Raw genomic sequence first — 20115 nt, forward strand, 5'->3', positions numbered from 1 at the left:
CGATCCAGCAATTGTCATTGAGATCAGTGGTTTCACCATAAATCCGAGATCACAGTGCTCACACCATCAATCAAAAGACAGTCTGCCAACTTGAGTAAGCGCAATATCCGTGGTTCGACTGTGGCGTGCCATGTTTTTCCCTTGAACTCTGACATGCGGCGTATGAAGCAGGAATCTCGCGGTTACTCGCGTTCGAGTCTATTTGCAAACAATCGTCTTTACACGGTATTAGCAGTGTGGTTACGATCTGTAGGTCACGTGACAACAGAGGTAAAAGTTACGTGACCACCGCCTTGACAACACTTCAGCGAATGTCGTAAGATGGCCGACCAGTGACCGCAATCGTGCAGTGGGTTCGAAGCGGGGAAGCGCGATCCTGCAATTGTCATAGATATCAGTGGGTGAAACGAAGGATTAGTGCCAAGATGTTTTGTTGGCACCCTCTTATGGCTTCCATCAGTGACGTCATGGCCGTGATTTTGCCTCGCCGTGACGCCACGAGAAATGAGCTTGATTATTTATCATCAGTTGCGACGACACTTTCGACGATGCGGAAGTCTAGTTGAAGTTAGGAGCCGTCGCGTTCTTAAACCAACACCGCGGGTGCTGAGTGCTAACGTGCTTTTTTTTTTTTGCCGCTGGTTTGGCGTGGGAAGCCGACCACAGCGCGCTTTTAATCGCGCGCATCGCTAACAATACTTGTGCTGAAATTTCGCGTCACTTGAAGAAATTCGGACAGAGACACGTATACTCCACCAGCGATCGGCTCGTGCTGACCACGAGTTCCAGCGTTCCGCAGATGAGACCAGCGGTCTACACGTGACTCCAAAGAGTTTGACAACAAACAACTATTTAAAAACAACTGGTTCGCCACAAAACCGGGATGGTTTGTATCGCCCGAACGCCCTCCTTTTCTCCGCCGAGGAGCTGATAAAGTCACCGAGCTGCATCGCAAAGGCTCGCACTATCCGGAGGTGCAGTGGGGGACGGTGGAGCTTGGGCTGCCGGCGGGGCGCCGCGGAGCGACGTGTACGGGTGGGCCAGGTTAACGTCCTTGTATAAAGCCGTGCGATCTAGCAACAAGTCCTCCTACACCGCCCTCCTCCCTCGCTCCTGCCGTCTGGTGGCGCGCGGTCCGCCATGTTATTCTCAGCTCGCCCACATGATTGTATTTGAAATCTTCAGAGTTTCTCCGGCGGGTCATGTCACGCGACAATCCAGATAAAACAACGCTGGACGCGGGAAGGTTTTCGAACGCCAAGATACCAAACCGTTACTCGAGAGTGAGGTAGAGTCGAATCTGGCATGTTCTTCCTAACCGGAAACGGAACGCGGGCACGGACCAATTGAAGAGCGCGTGGGTTCATTAATCGCTGTTACTACTTAGCAAAACGTTAACCGAGGAACCTCAGACCAGGTGGGTGAATATATATATCAATATATATGAGTCAAAGATGCGTACTGTCGGAGTACGAGGGCTGATTAATTCCGGGACTGATATTTTTTCAGGGAAGCTATAATTGGCAGCAAAGTGGCAACAAGGCAGGACAGATGGAAACTCTGTGCAAGTGTAAATGCATAACTGGAATCCGTTATCTCCCCGCATTCGCTCTGTGGAAGCGTCTCTGTGAACGCCTACCTGCAGTGTGCGTAGCATTTCACGATGGAGGAGAAAGTTCAGCAGCGTGTGTGCATCAATTTCTGTTTCCGTCTTAGAAAAACTGGTGCTGAAACGTACGAAATGTTCCAAGCAGTTTCGGAGAGTCCTACATAAGTCGATCAAAGACATTTAAGTGGTATTCATGTTTCCAAAATGGACGCCAATCCTTTGAAGACGACCCCCGTCCAGGCAGGCCGTCCACCTCCCACACCGAGGAGACCGTGGCACGTGTGCGAGAAATCATTCGCGCTGACCGACGTCTGACGATTAGAGAGGTTGCAGAGGATGTTGGAATAGCATTCAGTGCGTGCCAGAAAATTCTGACTGAATATTTGCAAATGAGACTTGTGTCTGCGAAATTTCTGCCCCGTCTCCTGACGGTGGAGCAGAAGGATGATCACGTGTCAATTTGCAAAGACCTCCGTGAGCGAGTCCAAAACGATCCAAACTTTATGTCCTCCGTTTCACAGGTGACGAAAGCTGGGTTTACGGATATGACCCAGAAACAAAGCAAATGTCCTCGCAGTGGAAAACTGCATCATCTCCTTGACGAAGAAAGCGCGGCAGGTGAAGTCCAACGTCAAGACCATGTTGACTGCGTTCTTCAGCATAGACGGGCTCGTTCATCATGAGTACGACCCTAGAGGCCAGTCAGTAAACAAGGAATTCTACAAAACAGTTCTGCAACGCCTCCGCGACGCTGTGTGCAGACATCGCCCTGAGAAGTGGCGTTCCGGCAAATGGATCCTGCACCATGACAATGCCCCAGCTCACAGAGCTGTGGCCACAAATGAATTTCTGGCGAAACACAACATTCCGTCCCTCCCACACCCTCTGTACTACCCTGACCTTGCTCCATGCGACTTCTTCTTGTACCCGCGACTGAAGGAAACAATGAAAAGTCGCCGATTCGACGACACTGAAGAGGTTCAAGCCAACGCGACAAGACAAATCAGGGCCATTGCAAAAAGTGACTACCAGAGGTGCTTCCTTCGGTGGCAGGAACGCTGGAATAAGTGCATACAAGCACAAGGACAATACTTCGAAGGAGACAAGACTATTAACGGCATTAGCGCACACGTATGAGGAAGAGAGAAGGGACAGAAAAGAGCGCTACTCACAACTGTATTTACAAAGATGAAGAAAAGAAAGAACATCGTCCAGCTCCCCATAAAGATGAAAAAGGAAGAAGAGGAAGCAGAAATATAAAACAGGAATGTAAAACACAAAGTCGGGTGTTCCCTCGCGCGCACAGGCTTGATACACTGGTTCCTTGATTAAACCCTAAAACCTTTGTTGGCTGTGCATTCGTTGTCGTGGTGCAGGGTGTGTTTGCATCAGTCTTCGCTCGCGCCTGGTCACCCGTGTCAGAGGGGAAGACGAACACATCATCCATGGTCGGCTGCCGCTGGGTCGTCGTGTCTGATGTGTTCGTCTTCCCCTCTGACACGGGTGACCAGGCGCGAGCGAAGACTGATGCAAACACACCCTGCACCACGACAACGAAGGCACAGCCAACAAAGGTTTTAGGGTTTAATCAAGAAACCAGTGTATCAAGCCTGTGCGCGCGAGGGAACACCCGACTTTGTGTTTTACATTCCTGTTTTATATTTCTGCTTCCTCTTCTTCCTTTTTCATCTTTATGGGGAGCTGGACGATGTTCTTTCTTTTCTTCATCTTTGTAAATACAGTTGTGAGTAGCGCTCTTTTCTGTCCCTTCTCTCTTCCTCATACGTGTGCGCTAATGACGTTAGTATGTCTAACTACCAACTAGCCCAGTTATCAACCCTTTTAGAGACAAGACTAACTAGCTTGTAAGTCTACTCGTCAACTCGCAAAAGAATCAGTCTCGGAATTAAATGATCAGCCCTCGTATATATATTTTTTCTAATAAGTCATTCACAGAATGTCGTCGCGAAACGGCGCGAACGGGGGTGCCGGGTGTGGTGTACTGGACAAAAGGGCGCGAGAGCCACACACATATATAGACGACGACGAGAAGCACGCCCTCCGATAGAACTGTAGAAGCAGGACTACCACGTCCAACATAAATGCTACGTTTTATTTAACGAGTACGTTTTACTTGCGACGAGACTGAAGGACCTACAGCACAGCCCTGGCTCACAAAGTGAACATCGAGAAGTTCGAGTCTACAGCACCAAACGCTTGGATCGAGTACATCGAACGCCTAAACAGCCTATTCGTCATTCACGGTGTAGAGGAACCAGACTTACGGCGAGCAGTGCTGATTGGAAAATGCGGACCAGCGGCATACTCGGTAATGCGAGACCTCTGTTCACCAGCCCTACCGTCGGCAACTGACTACGAGATCATCCTCGAGCGGATGGAAAATTATTACTGCCCAAAACCACTGAAGACCTTGCAACGCTTCCGTTTCTATAAGCGAGAACAGCATGAGAGCGAGACCATTGCTGCCTACGTGAGTGCACTCTGTCGCTTGGGCGAGACCTGCGAGTATGGTGCTATGCTCAACGAGATGATCTGCGACCAGATTGTTTGTGGTGTGAGGGACACCAAGCTACAGGACAAGCTTCTGTCTACTAGAAACTTAGACATGCAAACAGCTCTCGAGCTGGCTACCGCTGCTGAGGCTGCCTCGCGAGGAACACTAGAGCTACAATCAAGATCAGCGCAGCCCGGAGTGCAGCCTTGCACAGACGCTGAAGCACCAGGTTCCGACTCTTCCATCGTAAACGCAGTTCAGCGCGGCTCTCCTCAGAGACCTACGCCATCAAGATCTTGTTTTCGCTGTGGGGGTCAGCACTCACCGTCGAAATGTCGATGCAAAAGCATGCTTTGTCGTTACTGTGGGAAGCTGGGCCACATTGAGAAGGTCTGCATGGCCAAGGAAAAAGAGCAACGACAACGTCTACAGGCAAGGTCGAACGAATCTCATGCTACACACGTGGTGCAAGGAGGCCAAGCCGACATGTCCCCACCCCGCTTTGACGTGTATGCAGTTGAAAATAAAACTGTGTCGCCGTACATGGTGACGGTTACTCTCAACGGAGTTCCACTTGCCATGGAAGTGGACTGTGGAGCTACCGTATCTATTATCAGTGAAGCCACGTACAGGACGCTCGGAGCAAGGGCACCTCCGGCGTTGACAAAAGATAACCATCTGCTTAAAACCTGGACACAGCAGTGTCTCACCGTACTGCGAAAAATAGAAATCGAAGTAGGGTTTCGAGGCCACACCCACACACTTTCACTTTTTGTGGCCAGTGGGGGTCATGCCAGCCTCCTTGGATGTGATTGGTTTGAAAGTCTGGGCATTGATGTCACAGGAGTCAACTCTGTACGCAGTTTCAATTTGTCTGGACTTTATCCCGACGTTTTCGCGGGAGGCTTAGGAGTACACCGCGGTGAGCCTCTATCAATACCCATCGCAATAAATGCTACGCCGGAGTTTCTTAAGAGTCGGCCCGTTCCGTTCGCTCTTCGGCCCGCCATCGAAGAGCAGTTGGAAAACCTAGTGAATCAGAAGATACTGGAGCCTGTTCGACATAGTCAATGGGTCACACCCATTGTGCCAATCCTAAAAAGAAACGGCAAGCTTCGCCTCTGCGGTGACTACCGTAGCACTATCAACCCGTTTGTGATAAATGAGACGTACCCGCTTCCGACGATCAATGACATTCGATCCACTTTAGCTAGAGGCGTGTTTTTTACAACATTGGATTTAGCTCAGGCGTATCAACAACTCCGGGTGGATGATGCAGCTGCGGATCTGATGACCATAAACACGCATAGAGGCCTGTACCGCGTGCGGCGGCTAGCTTTTGGGGTAACTTCTGCAGTTGCCATTTTTCAACGCTTTATCGACACGCTGCTGTCAGGAATCAGAGGTGTGATTCCTTACCTTGATGACATCCTTATTACGGGAAAAACAAGTACAGAACATGATGAGCGTCTGAAAGAAGTATTGCGACGACTGTCAGAGGCCGGACTCCGCTTACAGAAGGAGAAGTGCGTTTTCTCCTCAGCCAGCATCACCTACCTAGGCTATCATATATACTCGACTGGTATTCGGCTGACCAAAGAAAAGGTAGAAGCTATTCGCGACGCTCCAGCACCACGGAATGTCACAGAGTTGCGTGCGTTTTTAGGAATCCTAAACTTCTACGGATGTTTCCTGCGAGATCGGGTGACTGTGCTGGAGCTGCTGCACAAGCTGCTCGCCAACGGGGCAAGATGGCAGTGGAACAAGGCCCATGATGAAGCCTATTTACGGGCGAAACAACTTCTCCAGAGCGACAGATTACTGGTGCACTACGACCAAAACCTGCCTCTTTCACTGTCCTGGGACGCTTCTCCTTACGGTGTGGGCTCTGTCCTTAGCCACACCATGCCAGGTGGAGGAGAAGCACCTGTGGCTTACTCCTCATGAACACTAACTTCTACCGAGCAAAAGTATGCTCAAATTGACAAAGAAGCTCTGGCTATTGTCACAAGCGTCAAGAAATTTCACCAGTTTCTGTATGGCCGTCATTTCTTGATATACACTGACCACAAGCCTCTGCTGGGCCTGATGCATCACAGCAAACCTATGCCACAAGTCATGTCTCCATGGATGCTGCGATGGAGCCTTATATTATCGGCCTATGACTACGAACTGGTTTATCGTCCAGGAAAAGAGTTGACTAACGCAGATGGACTTAGTCGCGTACCACTGACGACCTCGACTGGCGAGATCTGTGGTACTCCCATGAACTGCCTACTTTTAGAGGCGACACCAAACCCTCCACTCAACGCAAAAGGAATCGCAGATGGGACCCGCCGTGATCCTGTATTATCTAGGGTCTTATCATGCGTATTGAACGGATGGTCAGCACTTCCACCGGAGGAGTGTTTTCGGCCTTTCGTTCAAAGGCGGCACGAGTTATCAGCTCACAAAAACTGTCTGCTCTGGGGTAGTCGGGTGGTTGTTCCGCCTTCCTGTAGGAAAGAAACATTAACGCTACTCCACAACAGATACCCAGGTATCGTGCGAATGAAGGGCTTGGCTCGTAGTTATGTGTGGTGGCCCAAAATGGACTCTGAGATCGAAGAAACGGTCCGGCAATGCCTTGCTTGCCAAGAGTCGCGTCCTGCTCCCGCAAGGAGCCCTACGATTCCTTGGGAACGCACGAGCAAACCGTGGTTTCGCATTCATATAGATTTTGCTGGCCCTATGCATAACAAAACATTCCTCATTGTCGTAGACAGCTACTCAAAGTGGCTGGAGGTAATTCAAGTGACCTCAATGACAACATCATGCACGGTATGCCACCTTCGTGCTTTGTTTGCCACTCATGGGCTTCCCGACGTCATCGTGTCGGATAACGGAGCGTCTTTTACTTCAGCAGAATTCGAGCAGTTTTGCTCCCAAAATCAAATCCGACATGTTCGTGTCGCGCCATATCACCTGAGTTCCAATGGACAGGCCGAACGAATGGTACAGACGGCTAAAGAGAACCTTCTTCGTATGGACTCCAGCGATTGGTCGCTCCGTGTGGCGAGAATGTTGTTCGCACAGCACTCCACTCCCCACTCTGCGACCGGGAAAACTCCGGCAGAGCTTCTTATGGGACGACAGATCACGACGGCGCTAAATCGACTCCATGCAGACCTGGATGCCGATATCAACGCACGAAGTGAAAATGCTTACAGGAACCAACCGTCGGCTGAAAAATTGAGGAGTTTTAACCCAGGTGATGAGGTGTACGCCCGAAACTACGCATCTGGGCCTGCTTGGGTACCTGGCAATATAGAAGCTGGAACAGGTCCGAAATCGTACATTGTGCAGACAAATCAAGGACAATTCTGGCGTCGTCATATAGACCAACTACGCGCCCGTTCTTCAGCTACTGTGGGTGAGTCAGGCGATGTCGAATTCGGCCGAGCGCCGTTGCTAGCGCCTGCCCTACCTCCTTTACCGCCGAGTTCATCAGAGCCAAACATGCCTCAGTACCGCACCTCAGCTCAACAGTCGCCTAGGCAAGACGTGAACTCACCCCAACGGTGGATGTCAGATCAACAGTCGCCCAGGAAAGAAGTGAACTCGCCCCAACAGCGAGCTTTTCCTCAGCGGCGGCAGGGGGAAGCAACATAAAGTTCACCAGCTTTATCCACTCCAACGGCACCGTCGCTACGTCCAGCAAAAATGGCTTCCCTGTGCTGTCTACCTCCTACAACGCATCCGGCATCGGAAGAACAAACTACTTCAAGCGATGGAATCGCTGCGTCTCAAAATGGACAGGCGGCGATTCCAACAGAATTAAGGCGTTCCGAGCGTGCAAGGAAGCGCCCGCGTTATCTTTCGGACTTCGTGTGATTGAAGAAGGAGAGTGGTGTACTGGACAAAAGGGCGCGAGAGCCACGCACATATATAGACGACGACGAGGAGCACGCCCTCCGATAGAACTGTAGAAGCGGGACTACCACGTCCAACATAAATGCTACGTTTTATTTAACGAGTACGTTTTACCGGGTAGGTTAACACCACTGATCTCTATGACAATTGCGGGATCGCGTTTGCCCGCTCCGCGAATACGGCCACTGACGGCCATCTTTTTGGTAGAGTTATATTACCTCTAGCCAATGTAAGCTGCTGCAGCCACTATCATCCATCTATGGCAGACAGCGTTGTGCTAGTTGTGGTGGCAGGCTGCCACAAATTAGCGTGGGTGATATTCCGTGCTTGATTGAAATTGTTTGACGCAACATGTTTTTGAAACCCGGCGTGAACGGTAGCCCGATCTTTGAGGATTCGGCACCCCCGTTCGCGCCGTTTCGCGACGACAATCTGTCCCCGGTGCTGCGATTTCGCGAAATCGCAGCACGGGGAAAAGCAACACAGCACGCATCGAAAGTCGCATCGGGAGAAGCATCGAAAGCAGACGCCGGTACGAGTCTGCTTTCGATGCGAGCTGCGCTACTTTTCCCCGGTGCTGCGCTTTCGTAGAACTTTCGTGCGGTCCTCAAAGATGAGGCTACCGTTCACGCCGGGCTTCAAGAATCTGCTTCGCCGAACAAATTCAATCAAGCACGAAATATCAACCACAGTAGAGTGTACTAGATGCACAGCTATTTTGTGGCAGTCTGCCGCCATCACCATTACTAGATCAACTCAGTTATGGAACTTCCCATAAACATTGGAGGAAGTCCGAAACCGTGTCCGATTTTTTTTGCAGCTAGGTGGCGCTGCCGGCGCATTATTATATCCAATCAGACATTGGATATATTAACATGCAGGGTGGTAGAAATAGGATAAAATGGGAAGAGGTAGAGGAGCAACTAAGAAAGGAGGATTTAATCGCGTATGGGTTTGTGGAAACACATATCAGAGACATGGAGCAGCCACCTTGCAACCCTGACTATGTGTGGGAACAATGCAACAGAATGGGGGGAACGAGGAGGGGAGGTGTAATTGGAGAATTTATTAGGAAGAATATGAACTTTCAAAGGATTGGAAAGGAGTGCGCTGAACATTTGTGGCTGAAAGGAAAAGTCGCTGGGGAATCAACACTCCTTGCAGTTGTTTACTTATGGACAGGGACAGGTGCTAAAGAGGAAAACAGAAAAATGATTGATTGCATATTGTTAGGAAAGACGACGACGTGGCGCGAGTGGCGCGCTCAAGTGTGTCGGCCGCAGTGTGCCCGCGCGATTCGATTCAGACTGACTTCGCCTGGCTCCGCTGCGCACTGACCATCATCTACAATCCTCCGATCATCTCATTAAACCTGCACATCATTGCCTCACAGGTTGGTGGAGGTGCTATCGTTCTTCCGCCTCTCGTCCGTTCGTTAATTATCAATTCTGGAGCTACGCAGCAGACGACCTGCGCAAGTCAATATGCCAGAAGAAGCGGGCAACGCTAACCGTCCCACGAACACCACAGCGCCCGTGGTCAAACATCGACAGCGCGACCCCCAGATCTTCGACGGATCTCCGGACGCCGACGTCGACGATTGGTTAAAGAACTATGAACGGGTCAGCCACTACAACCACTGGGATAACAGCTTTAAGCTCGCGAATGTTTTTTTTTTTTTTTTTTCTAAAAGACACAGCACTTCGCTGGTTCGACAATCACGAAGAAACCATCAATTCCTGGGAAGGCTTCAAAACAGCATTCGCCGATGTGTTTGGCAAACCCCAGCACCGGAAGCAGCAAGCGCGCGACCAACTATTGCGTCGCTATCAAAGACCCATAAAAACATCAACAGCGTACATTGAGGACATCCTCCGTTTGTGCCGCCGAGTTGATGCTGAAATGGCCAAAGACGAGAAAATTCGCCACCTCTTCAAGGGCATTTCGCAAGAGCTCTTCTCCGTCGTGGCTCCGAAAGCACCTGCTACAACAGAGCGCTTGATTGCGGAATGCCGACAGTACGAAGAGCTCGATAGCGCACGGATCTCCAAAAAAACATTTGAGCGATTCCCTGAAGTGTCCCAGGTAATAACTCCCGACACAAACCTTGCTTCGCTCATCCGCACCATAATACGCGAGGAGCTTCGTACCTTCGTCGAACAGCTACAACCATCTAGTGACGAACACCAAACAAATACTGACGTACATGGCATAAAGGACGCAATTCAAAGCGAACTGCGCGCTGCTCTGGGGCATGTCACGCCAGCAACCTCTCCTTACGCACCAGCAGCACCCGTCCCAACTTCGATCTGCGCTTATCAGTCCATCCCTGCCACGTATGCCGCACCAACCCCTCCATGGACGCAACCACAATCAAGGACAAACATCTGGCGAACACCAGATCAGCGACCTGTGTGTTATTATTGTCACACACCAGGACACATCCTCCGATATTGTCGCCGTCGACTTAACAACACGGCTCGCACCTCGCCGCCCAACCATGTATACTCCACAGACTAAACTGACTACCATGCTACTCATTGCACTCCGCCCATCGACGCATTTTCTTTACGTTCCCACACGTCCACTCCCCCCGGTCACGAACAATTTCCAGACAGTCGCCGTCTCTCTCAGAGCTTCGAACGTTCCCCGCCGCCACGACGTGGCCGCCCATCATCACCGTACCCGCCACGACGCCGTTCTGTATCACCCTTTACTACCAACGCTGCCGGACCTTCCCAACAGTCAAACTAGACAAAGCGGTCTGCAGCTACGTTGGAGGTCAGGCTGCACACTCACCACTATCCGCAAATCCTCCTCATTTAGGATCAACATCAATTGTACTCAAAATTAGAAATCACAACTTCACCGCCTTAGTCGATACAGGAGCCGCGAAGTCTTGCATACCTGAACACATCCGCCGTCGTCTGCACGCAGTACTTACTCCGCCGTTGCAAGGACACTTGATGCGCATGGGCAATGGAGATTTGGTTCCGCCCCTCGGATACCGCACCCTTACAGTCCGGATTGGTAACAACCGCTACGTTGTTATGTTCATAGTGCTTCCTACCTGCATCGCCGACATCATCCTGGGATGGGACTTTCTGTCTTCAACAGAAGCATTCATTGACTGTGCCAGCCGTGAATTGCATCTCAACTCTTCTGATACTGCCGAGGTTGCTGCTGATGGTTCGCTCGTCACCCTGGTAGCCGACACTGACATACTGCTGCCTCCGTACTCCGCCGCTGTCGCCACACTCGTACCGACCCTACCCACCGCAGCAACTTCTGGTCTCATTGAACCCATCTCTACGCAGCTCGTGACCAAGGGCATAATCATTCCCTATCCGCTTGCTACACTCACGAGTGGAAAACTTCAGTTATGGGTAACAAACTGTTCTTCCGAAGCCCAAATCGTTCCTTCCGGAAGTCGCGTCGCTACAATGCACTCAACAGTGCATCACCAATTTGCCAGTCTTTTCCCCACCACTTCAGACGCGCTCCCTACACCACCTGATTTCAGCAAGCACGTGGAAAAAATGATCGACCCCCGCCTACCGCTGACCCAACGACATATATTAGCCCGTCTTCTTGCAGACTACGAAACCCTTTTTGACATTAACCCCGGAAAGTTGCCGCAAACTACGCTTATAGAGCACTGAATTGATACTGGCGATTCATCACCCATTCGAAGCCGACCGTACAGAGTTTCCCCAGCAGAACGCCGAGTAATTCAGACACTCATAGATGATATGCTCAAAAAAAAAAGTAATCGAACCATCTTCTAGTCCATGGTCTTCTCCCGTTGTCCTTGCTAAGAAGAAAGACGGCTCTTGGCGTTTCTGCATTGATTACCGCAAACTAAACAAAATCACAAAAAAGGATGTTTATCCGCTGCCCAGAATTGACGACACTCTTGATACGCTCCAAGGGTCTTCATATTTCTCTTACATGGACCTCCGAAGTGGTTACTGGCAAATTCCTGTCGCCAGTCACGACAAGCCCAAAACCGCATTCACTGCTTCAACTGGCCTGTATCATTTTATAGTGATGCCATTTGGACTTTGCAACGCTCCAGCCACCTTTGAGCGTATGATGGACTCTACTACGCGGCCTTACGTGGAACATCTCTCTGTGCTACCTCGACGACGTCGTCGTGTTCGCCTCGAATTTCGTCGAGCACCTACACCGGCTGCGCATGGTCCTGCAGTGTTTCCGAGCCGCCAGTCTACAACTTAATTCCAAGAAATGTACGTTTGCTGCTCCACAAATCAAAGTACTGGGTCACCTAGTCAGTGCTTCCGGCATCAGGCCAAACGTTGACAAACTCCGAGCTGTGGCTGAATTTCGTGTACCACTGAAAGTGAAAGATGTCCGGATCTTCCTAGGATTATGCACTTATTTTCGAAAATTTATTTGTTGTTTCTCAAATATCGCGGAGCCTCTTAATAATTGACTAAGGAATGGTGTACGCTTTCAGTGGACCAAGGAACAGCAGGACTCGTTCGAGTCCTTAAAAATAGCGTTGACCTCTGCCCCCATCCTTGGACATTTCGTCGAAGGCGCAGATACAGAAATAAGAATAGACACCAGCGGTCACGGTCTGGGAGCAGTTTTGGCCCAGACCATTCGAAATGAGCAGCGAGTAATATCATATGCCAGTAGAACCTTGACTACCTCTGAACGAAATTTCTCAACGACTGAAAAAGAATGTTTAGCGGCTATATGGGCAATTACAAAGTTCCGCCCCTACCTATATGGTTCACCATTCCGCATTGTGACTGACCACAATGCCCTCTGCTTGCTAGCAAGCCTCAAAGATCCAATGGGGTGTCTTGGACGGTGGTCATTAAAGCTTCAACACTACACTTTCACGGTTGTCTACAAATCAGGTAAACGCCATCTCGACGCTGACGGTTTGTCCCGATGTCCACTTCCCACCGATCCTATACTCCCAGCACGCATCGGCACAGCCGACCCAGCAGCAGTCCTCGACAATGTCGACATACGATCGGCACAGCTGTCCGATGCCTTCTTGAAACTTATCATTGACACCCTCCACGGCACTCTGCGATTCCCAACCCGTCGTACAGAGCGCCGCGCCCGCCTATTCACTCTTCGTGAGGGTGTTCTTTACAGACGGAACTATGATCCCCAAGGACGACCGTGGCTGCTCGTCGTGCCACGTCATCTTCAAAAAGAGCTCATTCCAATCCACCACGACGACCCTAGAGCCGGACACCTCGGGTTCTCCAAAGCATATTTCAAAATTCGGAGGAAATACTTCTGGAACGGAATGCAACGCACCATCACGCGATATGTTCGCGCTTGTCCACTATGCCAGACCAAGAAAAATCCTTCAACAAAACCGGCAGGAGCACTACGGCCCATCCCTCCCACTAACCACCCGTTCGAACGCATTGGAATTGACTTTCTTGGCCCATTTCCACTCTCGACCTCAAATAACCGTTGGGTAATCGTCGTCGTCGACTACTCCACACGCTATGCCGAAACAAAAGCCGTGCCGGCCGCCACAGCCTGCGAAGTAGCTACCTTCTTCCTGCACTCCATCGTGCTTCGTCACGGTGCCCCTCAGTACATAGTCACAGACCGCGGTACTCCATTCTTAGCTCACTTGCTTCAAGAACTCCTCCGTCTCACTAAGTCCGTTCACAACATCACAGGTGCGTATCATCCACAAACAAATGGCCTCACCGAACGCTTCAATCAGACTCTAGCTCACATGATCTCCATGTACGTCGCGGACGATCACAAAAATTGGGACGTCATTCTTCCATACGTCACGTACGCCTATAACACCAGCCCCCAAGCCACCACAGAATACTCCCCTTTCTACCTCTTATACGCAAGAGAGCCACTCTCAACCTTGGATACCATTTTACCCTATGTTGATGACACTGCACATGACGACCACACCGACGAAGTTCTCTACCGCGCAAAGGAAGCAAGACAACTGTCCAGGATTCATATACTACAGACGCAGCAACATCAAACCCTTCGTCATGCCGAAACCCACACTGATGCGCGTACCAAGTAGGTGACGAAGTTCTTTTCTGGACACCTCTACGATCTTCAGGGAAGAGCGAGAAACTTCTAAAACGCTTCAATGACCCCTTCAGGATCTTAAGACGCCTCTCGTCCACCAACTACGAAGTTGCTCCAGTTTCGGCCCCTCGTGATCAGCGTTCAAGATCAACCGACATAGTGCACGTCGCACGCATCAAGCCCTACTATCGCCAAGCGCCATAAACACGTGCCGGCGGTCCAGCACTTTCCTCACCGGGAGGGTAACTGTTAGGAAAGAGGACGACGTGGCGCGAGTGGCGCGCTCAAGTGTGTCGGCCGCAGTGTGCCCGCGCGATTCGGTTCAGACTGACTTCGCCTGGCTCCGCTGCGCACTGACCATCATCTACAATCCTCCGATCATCTCATTAAACCTGCACATCATTGCCTCACAATATCAAGCGACATTAGTGAGCTAGGGGAAGGTTCTGAAATAATTATTATGGGAGACATGAATGCCCATATCGAGGGTCTGGATGGGTATACGGACTCAACTGGAAGCATATTATTAGAACTGGTGGAAAAAACATGACTTAGTTTTATGTAATACCAGTCAGAAGTGCGACGGGCACATAACGTGGGAAACTGGCAATCTACATTCAACTATAGATTATTTACTCATGTCACACAAAATATATGGTAAGTTACAAGTAATGAAAATAGATGAAGGAGGTTCCAAAAGTCTTTGTAGTGATCACAAGCGTATTAAGCTGAATTTTGCCAGAGGAGTAAATGCTGAAACTAGACAACATAATTCAAAGCAAATTTTCTGCAGCGACAGAGTTGGAAATCGTTGCTAAAAGAATAGAGGAAGCAGTTTCAGGGCAACAGTATACAGGTTGGACCTATGAGAGCCTAACCAAGCCTTTTGCTCTGGAACTAGACAAAGTTCAGAGCAAACGAAAGGGGAAGCAAGGACATAGACCAAAAAGCTGATGGGACAAAGAAGTGAAGCAAGCGATACAAAAACGTCAAGAAGCCTCTAGAGAACACAGGTATTCCAAGCGCAGTGGGGATTCAGAAACAGAAGTAAAGAGAAAATGGGACACTTTTATAACATTTCGCCGAGAGGCATCCAGTTTGATCAATGCGAAAATTCAGAGAAAGGGTGAGGAATGGATGAGTAATGTAAGCAAGAAAGATAGAAACGCAGCTAAGAAGTTTTGGGAGCACTTGAACTCACTCGGTGAATCGACGCAAGCTAGACAGAGGTTCATACTCTCGCATCAGGGAGATCAATTAGAGGGAGATGATGCGATACAATATATAGGAGCAGTGATGGAGGAGAAATTTCGGGAACGGTTACATGTGGAAGAGAGGAGAACCGAAGGAAGTAGCAGTCCAGCTTGTGACATCGCGGAGTTTGGACAAAGAGAATGGCAAAAGGCGGAACGAAGAGTCCCTAGTGGCACGTCGACAGGCACAGATGGGATCCCAATCAAGCTGGTGAAGAATTTGGTTCCTAAATCTAAGGCCAAACTAAGGGAGGTAGTGAGCACTATGATAACAAAAGGAAATATTCCAGATGAATGGAGGCTTAGCAGAATGAGTATGATATATAAGGGAAAGGGAGATAAGTCTGATATTAGGAATTATCGTCCCATAACCGTGACACCAGTTATTTACAGGTTGGTAATGCAGATTATAAAGAACAGACTGGAGGAGTGGGTAGATTGCGAGGGCATACTGGGCGAGTTACAGAACGGGTTTCGGAAACAAAGAAGGTTGGAGGACAATATATTTTCTCTAACACAGTGTATAGAAATAGCGCAAAAACAAAACAGGGAGCTCTGGCTGGCATTTCTGGATATCAAGGGTGCCTATGACAATATGAACCAAAGGAATCTGTGGGACATAGTGGAGAGGTTAAACCTAGATGAAGGAATAACAGCTCTATTAAGGAACATTTACAAAGATAATAAGGTGATTATTACATGGGAAGGAAAGGCGACGGGGAAAATAGAGATAAGACGAGGCCTTAGGCAGGGGTGCCCGTTATCGCCTTTGCTGTTTATGTTGTATCTGAGAGGATTGGAGGATAGATTAGAGAAGAGTGGGCTTGGATTCGACCTTTCGTACAGTAAGCTAGGCCAAAAAATTCAGCAATCCTTACCGGGATTGATGTACGCGGATGATATTGTACTAATGGCTAACAACAGGACAGAGTTACAGGAATTAATGAGCATCTGTGGTAAGGAAGGAGAGGAATTAGGTTTAGAATTCAGTAGTGAAAAATCAGCAGTCATGATTTTTAACAATGATGAAGTTGAGAGGCTGAAAATACAGAATATTACAGTTGAGAGAGCTAGTAAATACAAGTTATCTAGGAGTATGGATATGTGACGGTGCAGATTATCTCAGTGAGCATGAAAAGCATATAATAGGTAAGGGCAACAGAAATGCAGCTGTAATGAAAAATAGAGCACTTTGGAATTACAACAGGTATGAGGTGGTGAGAGAGATTTGGAAAGGGGTCATGGTCCCTGGCTTGACTTTTGGAAACAGAGTGCTATGCATGAAATCCGAAGTGCAAGCAAGACTAGAAATAAAACAGCGCGGAGTAGGTAGGCTGGCTTTGGGGGCGCATTGCAAAACGCCAAACTAGGGAGTAGAAGGAGACATGGGATGGGCGTTTTTTGAGAGCAGGGAAGCGGTGAGCAAGATAGAATTTGAGGATCGGTTGAGGCAAATGGATGGGGACCAATGGGCGCGGAAGGTTTTCAGCTATTTATACATGAGGAGCATAGACACAAAGTGGAGACAGCGCACTAGGAAATTAAGAGGAAAGTTTTTAGGCTATAGTGGAGATACGGAAGAGCAGGTCTCAGTTAAGAAGAAAGTTAAGGCCACAGAAAGAGATCGGTGGCTAGACGGAATGCACACAAAGACGGCTCTGGAAAGCTATAGATTAAACAAAACAGTTATTGCCAAAGAAAGCATTTATGACAATTCTAGGGGAAGCTTATTTGTTGTTTGAGGCGAGGACGAGTGTTCTGCGAACCAGTACATACAGAGCGAGGTACCAGGAAATGGATACAGTGTGCACGGATTGTGGAGAGGAGGACGAGACGGCTGAGCACTTGATAATCTACTGTAAAGGGCTTCACCCTATGCCTACCGAAAACAACATGGATTTAATAAAGTCATTGGGTTTTAGAGACAGTGAAGGGAGAGTGGATTTCAAGACTGTAGAGATTACCAAGCAAAGATTAGGTGAATGGTGGCAGAAAGCGAGGGAAAACTAGGTATTTTCTTATTAACTGATGATGGCAAGGAGGTTTTATAACCCCACTTTCTTTGCAGTGCGGAGTGAATATATATTTCACATTTAAATATTCTAAGCTTAAATGGTAAAACAAAATGGCTAGGTGGCATAAGCTACCGCCCGATCCAAAGGGCTCAGCCGCATTCATCCATCCATCCATCCATCCATGCGTTTTCGTCTGCTACTGCTCCGCGGCTGCTTGCGAGTCCCGACTCCTCTCGAGCTTCAGCATGGTTTTTGGTTAATTTTTCCCCTATCGCCAGTAAAAATTACAATTTGAGCATGAAAAGCGCTACCACCGTTTTGGCATACGCTGTGCATTATTGTAAGATGCTGCTGCCTTAGCTGTGCTGACAGCGCGAAGCGTTTCGAACAACCCAAATTCGTCGGCGCCACAATCCGGTGGCTACAATCAGGGCAAGTTTGTACATACTGTAATAGTAGATGTGCCGATGACTGCCAACTGCAGCAGAAACAATTTGAAAGTCGTCTGCTACTGTCAGAAAAAGCGCCACGAACATCCGTAAGCTCAGTAGGCCAGATGCAACGTTGGCCAGATGCAACGGCCATGTACGATATCTATGGCAACGGCCACAAGCGCGCCGTCAATGATGATGATAGCAAGTATTAATGCGGAGCGCGCGCCCTCTAACAGGCGCCACGCAAAGGGACCCCCCTCCGGAGCGGAGTTCCAGAACTGAGTTGGTTCTAAAAACGTTGTGCCGCCATTGCGCTTTCCGCCATAGACGGCTAGAGATAATATAACTGTACCAAAAAGATGGCCGACTGTGGCCGCATTCCCGTCCATAGGCAGAGCGGGTCAAGCGCGATCCAGCAAGTAGACATAGAGATCAGTGGTTAACACGCACCCGCCGTCCCCCACTGCGCCTCCGCAAAGAGCGACGCCAACGCGTAAAGCCTGACATTTTTATCGCGTGATGCGCCAATACCACCTAGAAGCCAAGGCCAGAACGTTGCCCCCTATACGTCACCATTAGTGGATTAGCCCAGCGCCACCTATACCCTGCGTCACCATCGACGCCAGAGCGTCTTGAAGCTTCTTAGAACAAGCCACTTTGCGTCTAAAGCGCTGAATAGATTTTATAAACACGTACCGCCAAGCTGGTGCACGTTGGGACGCACTTGAGCCAAAAATGGCAGAGCGTCGCGGCCAAGGTAGTTTGTCGTGGCAGCGCGGAACCGGCATCTCCAATAGAGCAATATGAGTGCATGTGCTTGCAAATGGCGGCACTTCACCGGCATCGAGTAGGAGCATCGGCAGCACAATTAAACGATGGCGGTACTTGGATAAGTGAGATTATCCAGCGCTTTATTTGCGACGTCTCTGGGCGAGCTTGACATGTTGTGGCGATTAATCGCGCGTCTTCAACGCTTTCAGGGTTACTTCTCCGTAGGAACCGCCCCTGGTTTTGTTTCCGTGTCCGACTTCAAGAAACTGAACGAAGACACCTTCCAGGAATTCCCTGTGGCCGACGTCAAGAAGGAAGTCATTGTACTGTTGTACACATCGGGAACAACGGGTAGCCCGAAGGCCGTTGAGCACACGCACTACAGCATCGTGGCCCATTTACCTAGGCCCGGGTGAGTTTTACTACTTATGTATGCGCGCACGGAGGCGTACTATAATTTTTTAAAGGGGCACTGACACTCCAGAGCTCGTATTTTTTTTATTTTCTAAAACGATGCAAGTTTTATTCAAAGACACAAAAAAAAAAAAAAAAAAAATTCCTAACGCGCGCGTGCGCGCGCATTTTTATTTTTGGCGTTAATCTCTCCCGCTGCTCATCTCCTCGCTTCTTTTTATTTGTGATGTCAAATATAATGAAATTTAGAAGCTTTGTAGGCGACATTCTTGTAACATTTATTAACAGCATTAGTAGAACATGTTTTTTTTTAACGCAATTGCGAACGCACTACGGCCCTCCTTTTTGAAATACCTGAAATCGGATACCAGTGTGATGTCGCCACGTGGATGTTTACTCTCCCTCGGCAAACATGGCGGCGCTCGACGCTTGTAGCAGAGGATGATCGGAGAGTCGGAGAATCGGACGAAGTAGTCTCTTTTAGGTGTCCGACGACCTCATAGGCTTCGAAAAGGAAATCGTCAAACGGTGAAAACAACTGGGTTTGGTGTTTCTGTATCGTAGTTTCGGTTGTGACTCCGCCGAAGCAGCCTTTCACGCAGGACCGGCGAGACGTGGCCCCTCACGTCGCTCACAAAGCTGCACCGCGCGTTCCCTTCGACCTCACACCGTTTGAAAGAATTTGAGATCGCTGAAAGGGCCCTAAAAGAACTTCCAACTCGGAAGTCAAGCGTCGTCTGCTCGCAGCGATAGGAGGCACGGCACCAACGGAGGAAACCGGTTGTTCGCGCGACGCCGGCCAACACGACACCTCAGGTCGCGGCGACGACGTGGGTTCGGAGCGGAGGCGTGAAAGAAACTCGACTCGCAGGACGGCTCGATATTTGACGTCACTGCACTGGCGCGGATTGCGCGTGAACTTTAAATTAGGCATTTGGAAATTGTTTTTTGAAACACACAAATACTGAATTCCCAAGTTTCAAAGTTTGTGAGTAATGTCCAGGCATCGTTGTCAATCGTTCCGGATAATAATAAAAAAAATTTTTTGACGTGTCAGTGCCTCTTGAAAGCGTTTTGCGAATACATTCAAGAGATTTTTAAAACTATCCTGGTTCAAGAAATAAGA

The 20115-nt window shown here is 49.3% G+C and overlaps 1 protein-coding gene across 1 annotated transcript in view; it reads left to right on the forward strand.

The window, feature by feature from the left end:
* Positions 1-20115, forward strand: part of LOC115324851 (4-coumarate--CoA ligase 1-like) — a 55801-nt gene that overhangs the window by 15166 nt on the left and 20520 nt on the right. Inside the window, exon 4 of the mRNA XM_029985550.4 lies at positions 18785-18987. Coding sequence (XP_029841410.2) covers positions 18785-18987 — 203 coding nt within the window. The remainder of the gene's footprint in view (positions 1-18784; positions 18988-20115) is intronic.

Source organism: Ixodes scapularis, unplaced genomic scaffold, assembly GCF_016920785.2.
Source record: "Ixodes scapularis isolate PalLabHiFi unplaced genomic scaffold, ASM1692078v2 PGA_scaffold0__279_contigs__length_252992795, whole genome shotgun sequence".
Lineage (NCBI taxonomy): Eukaryota > Metazoa > Arthropoda > Arachnida > Ixodida > Ixodidae > Ixodes > Ixodes scapularis.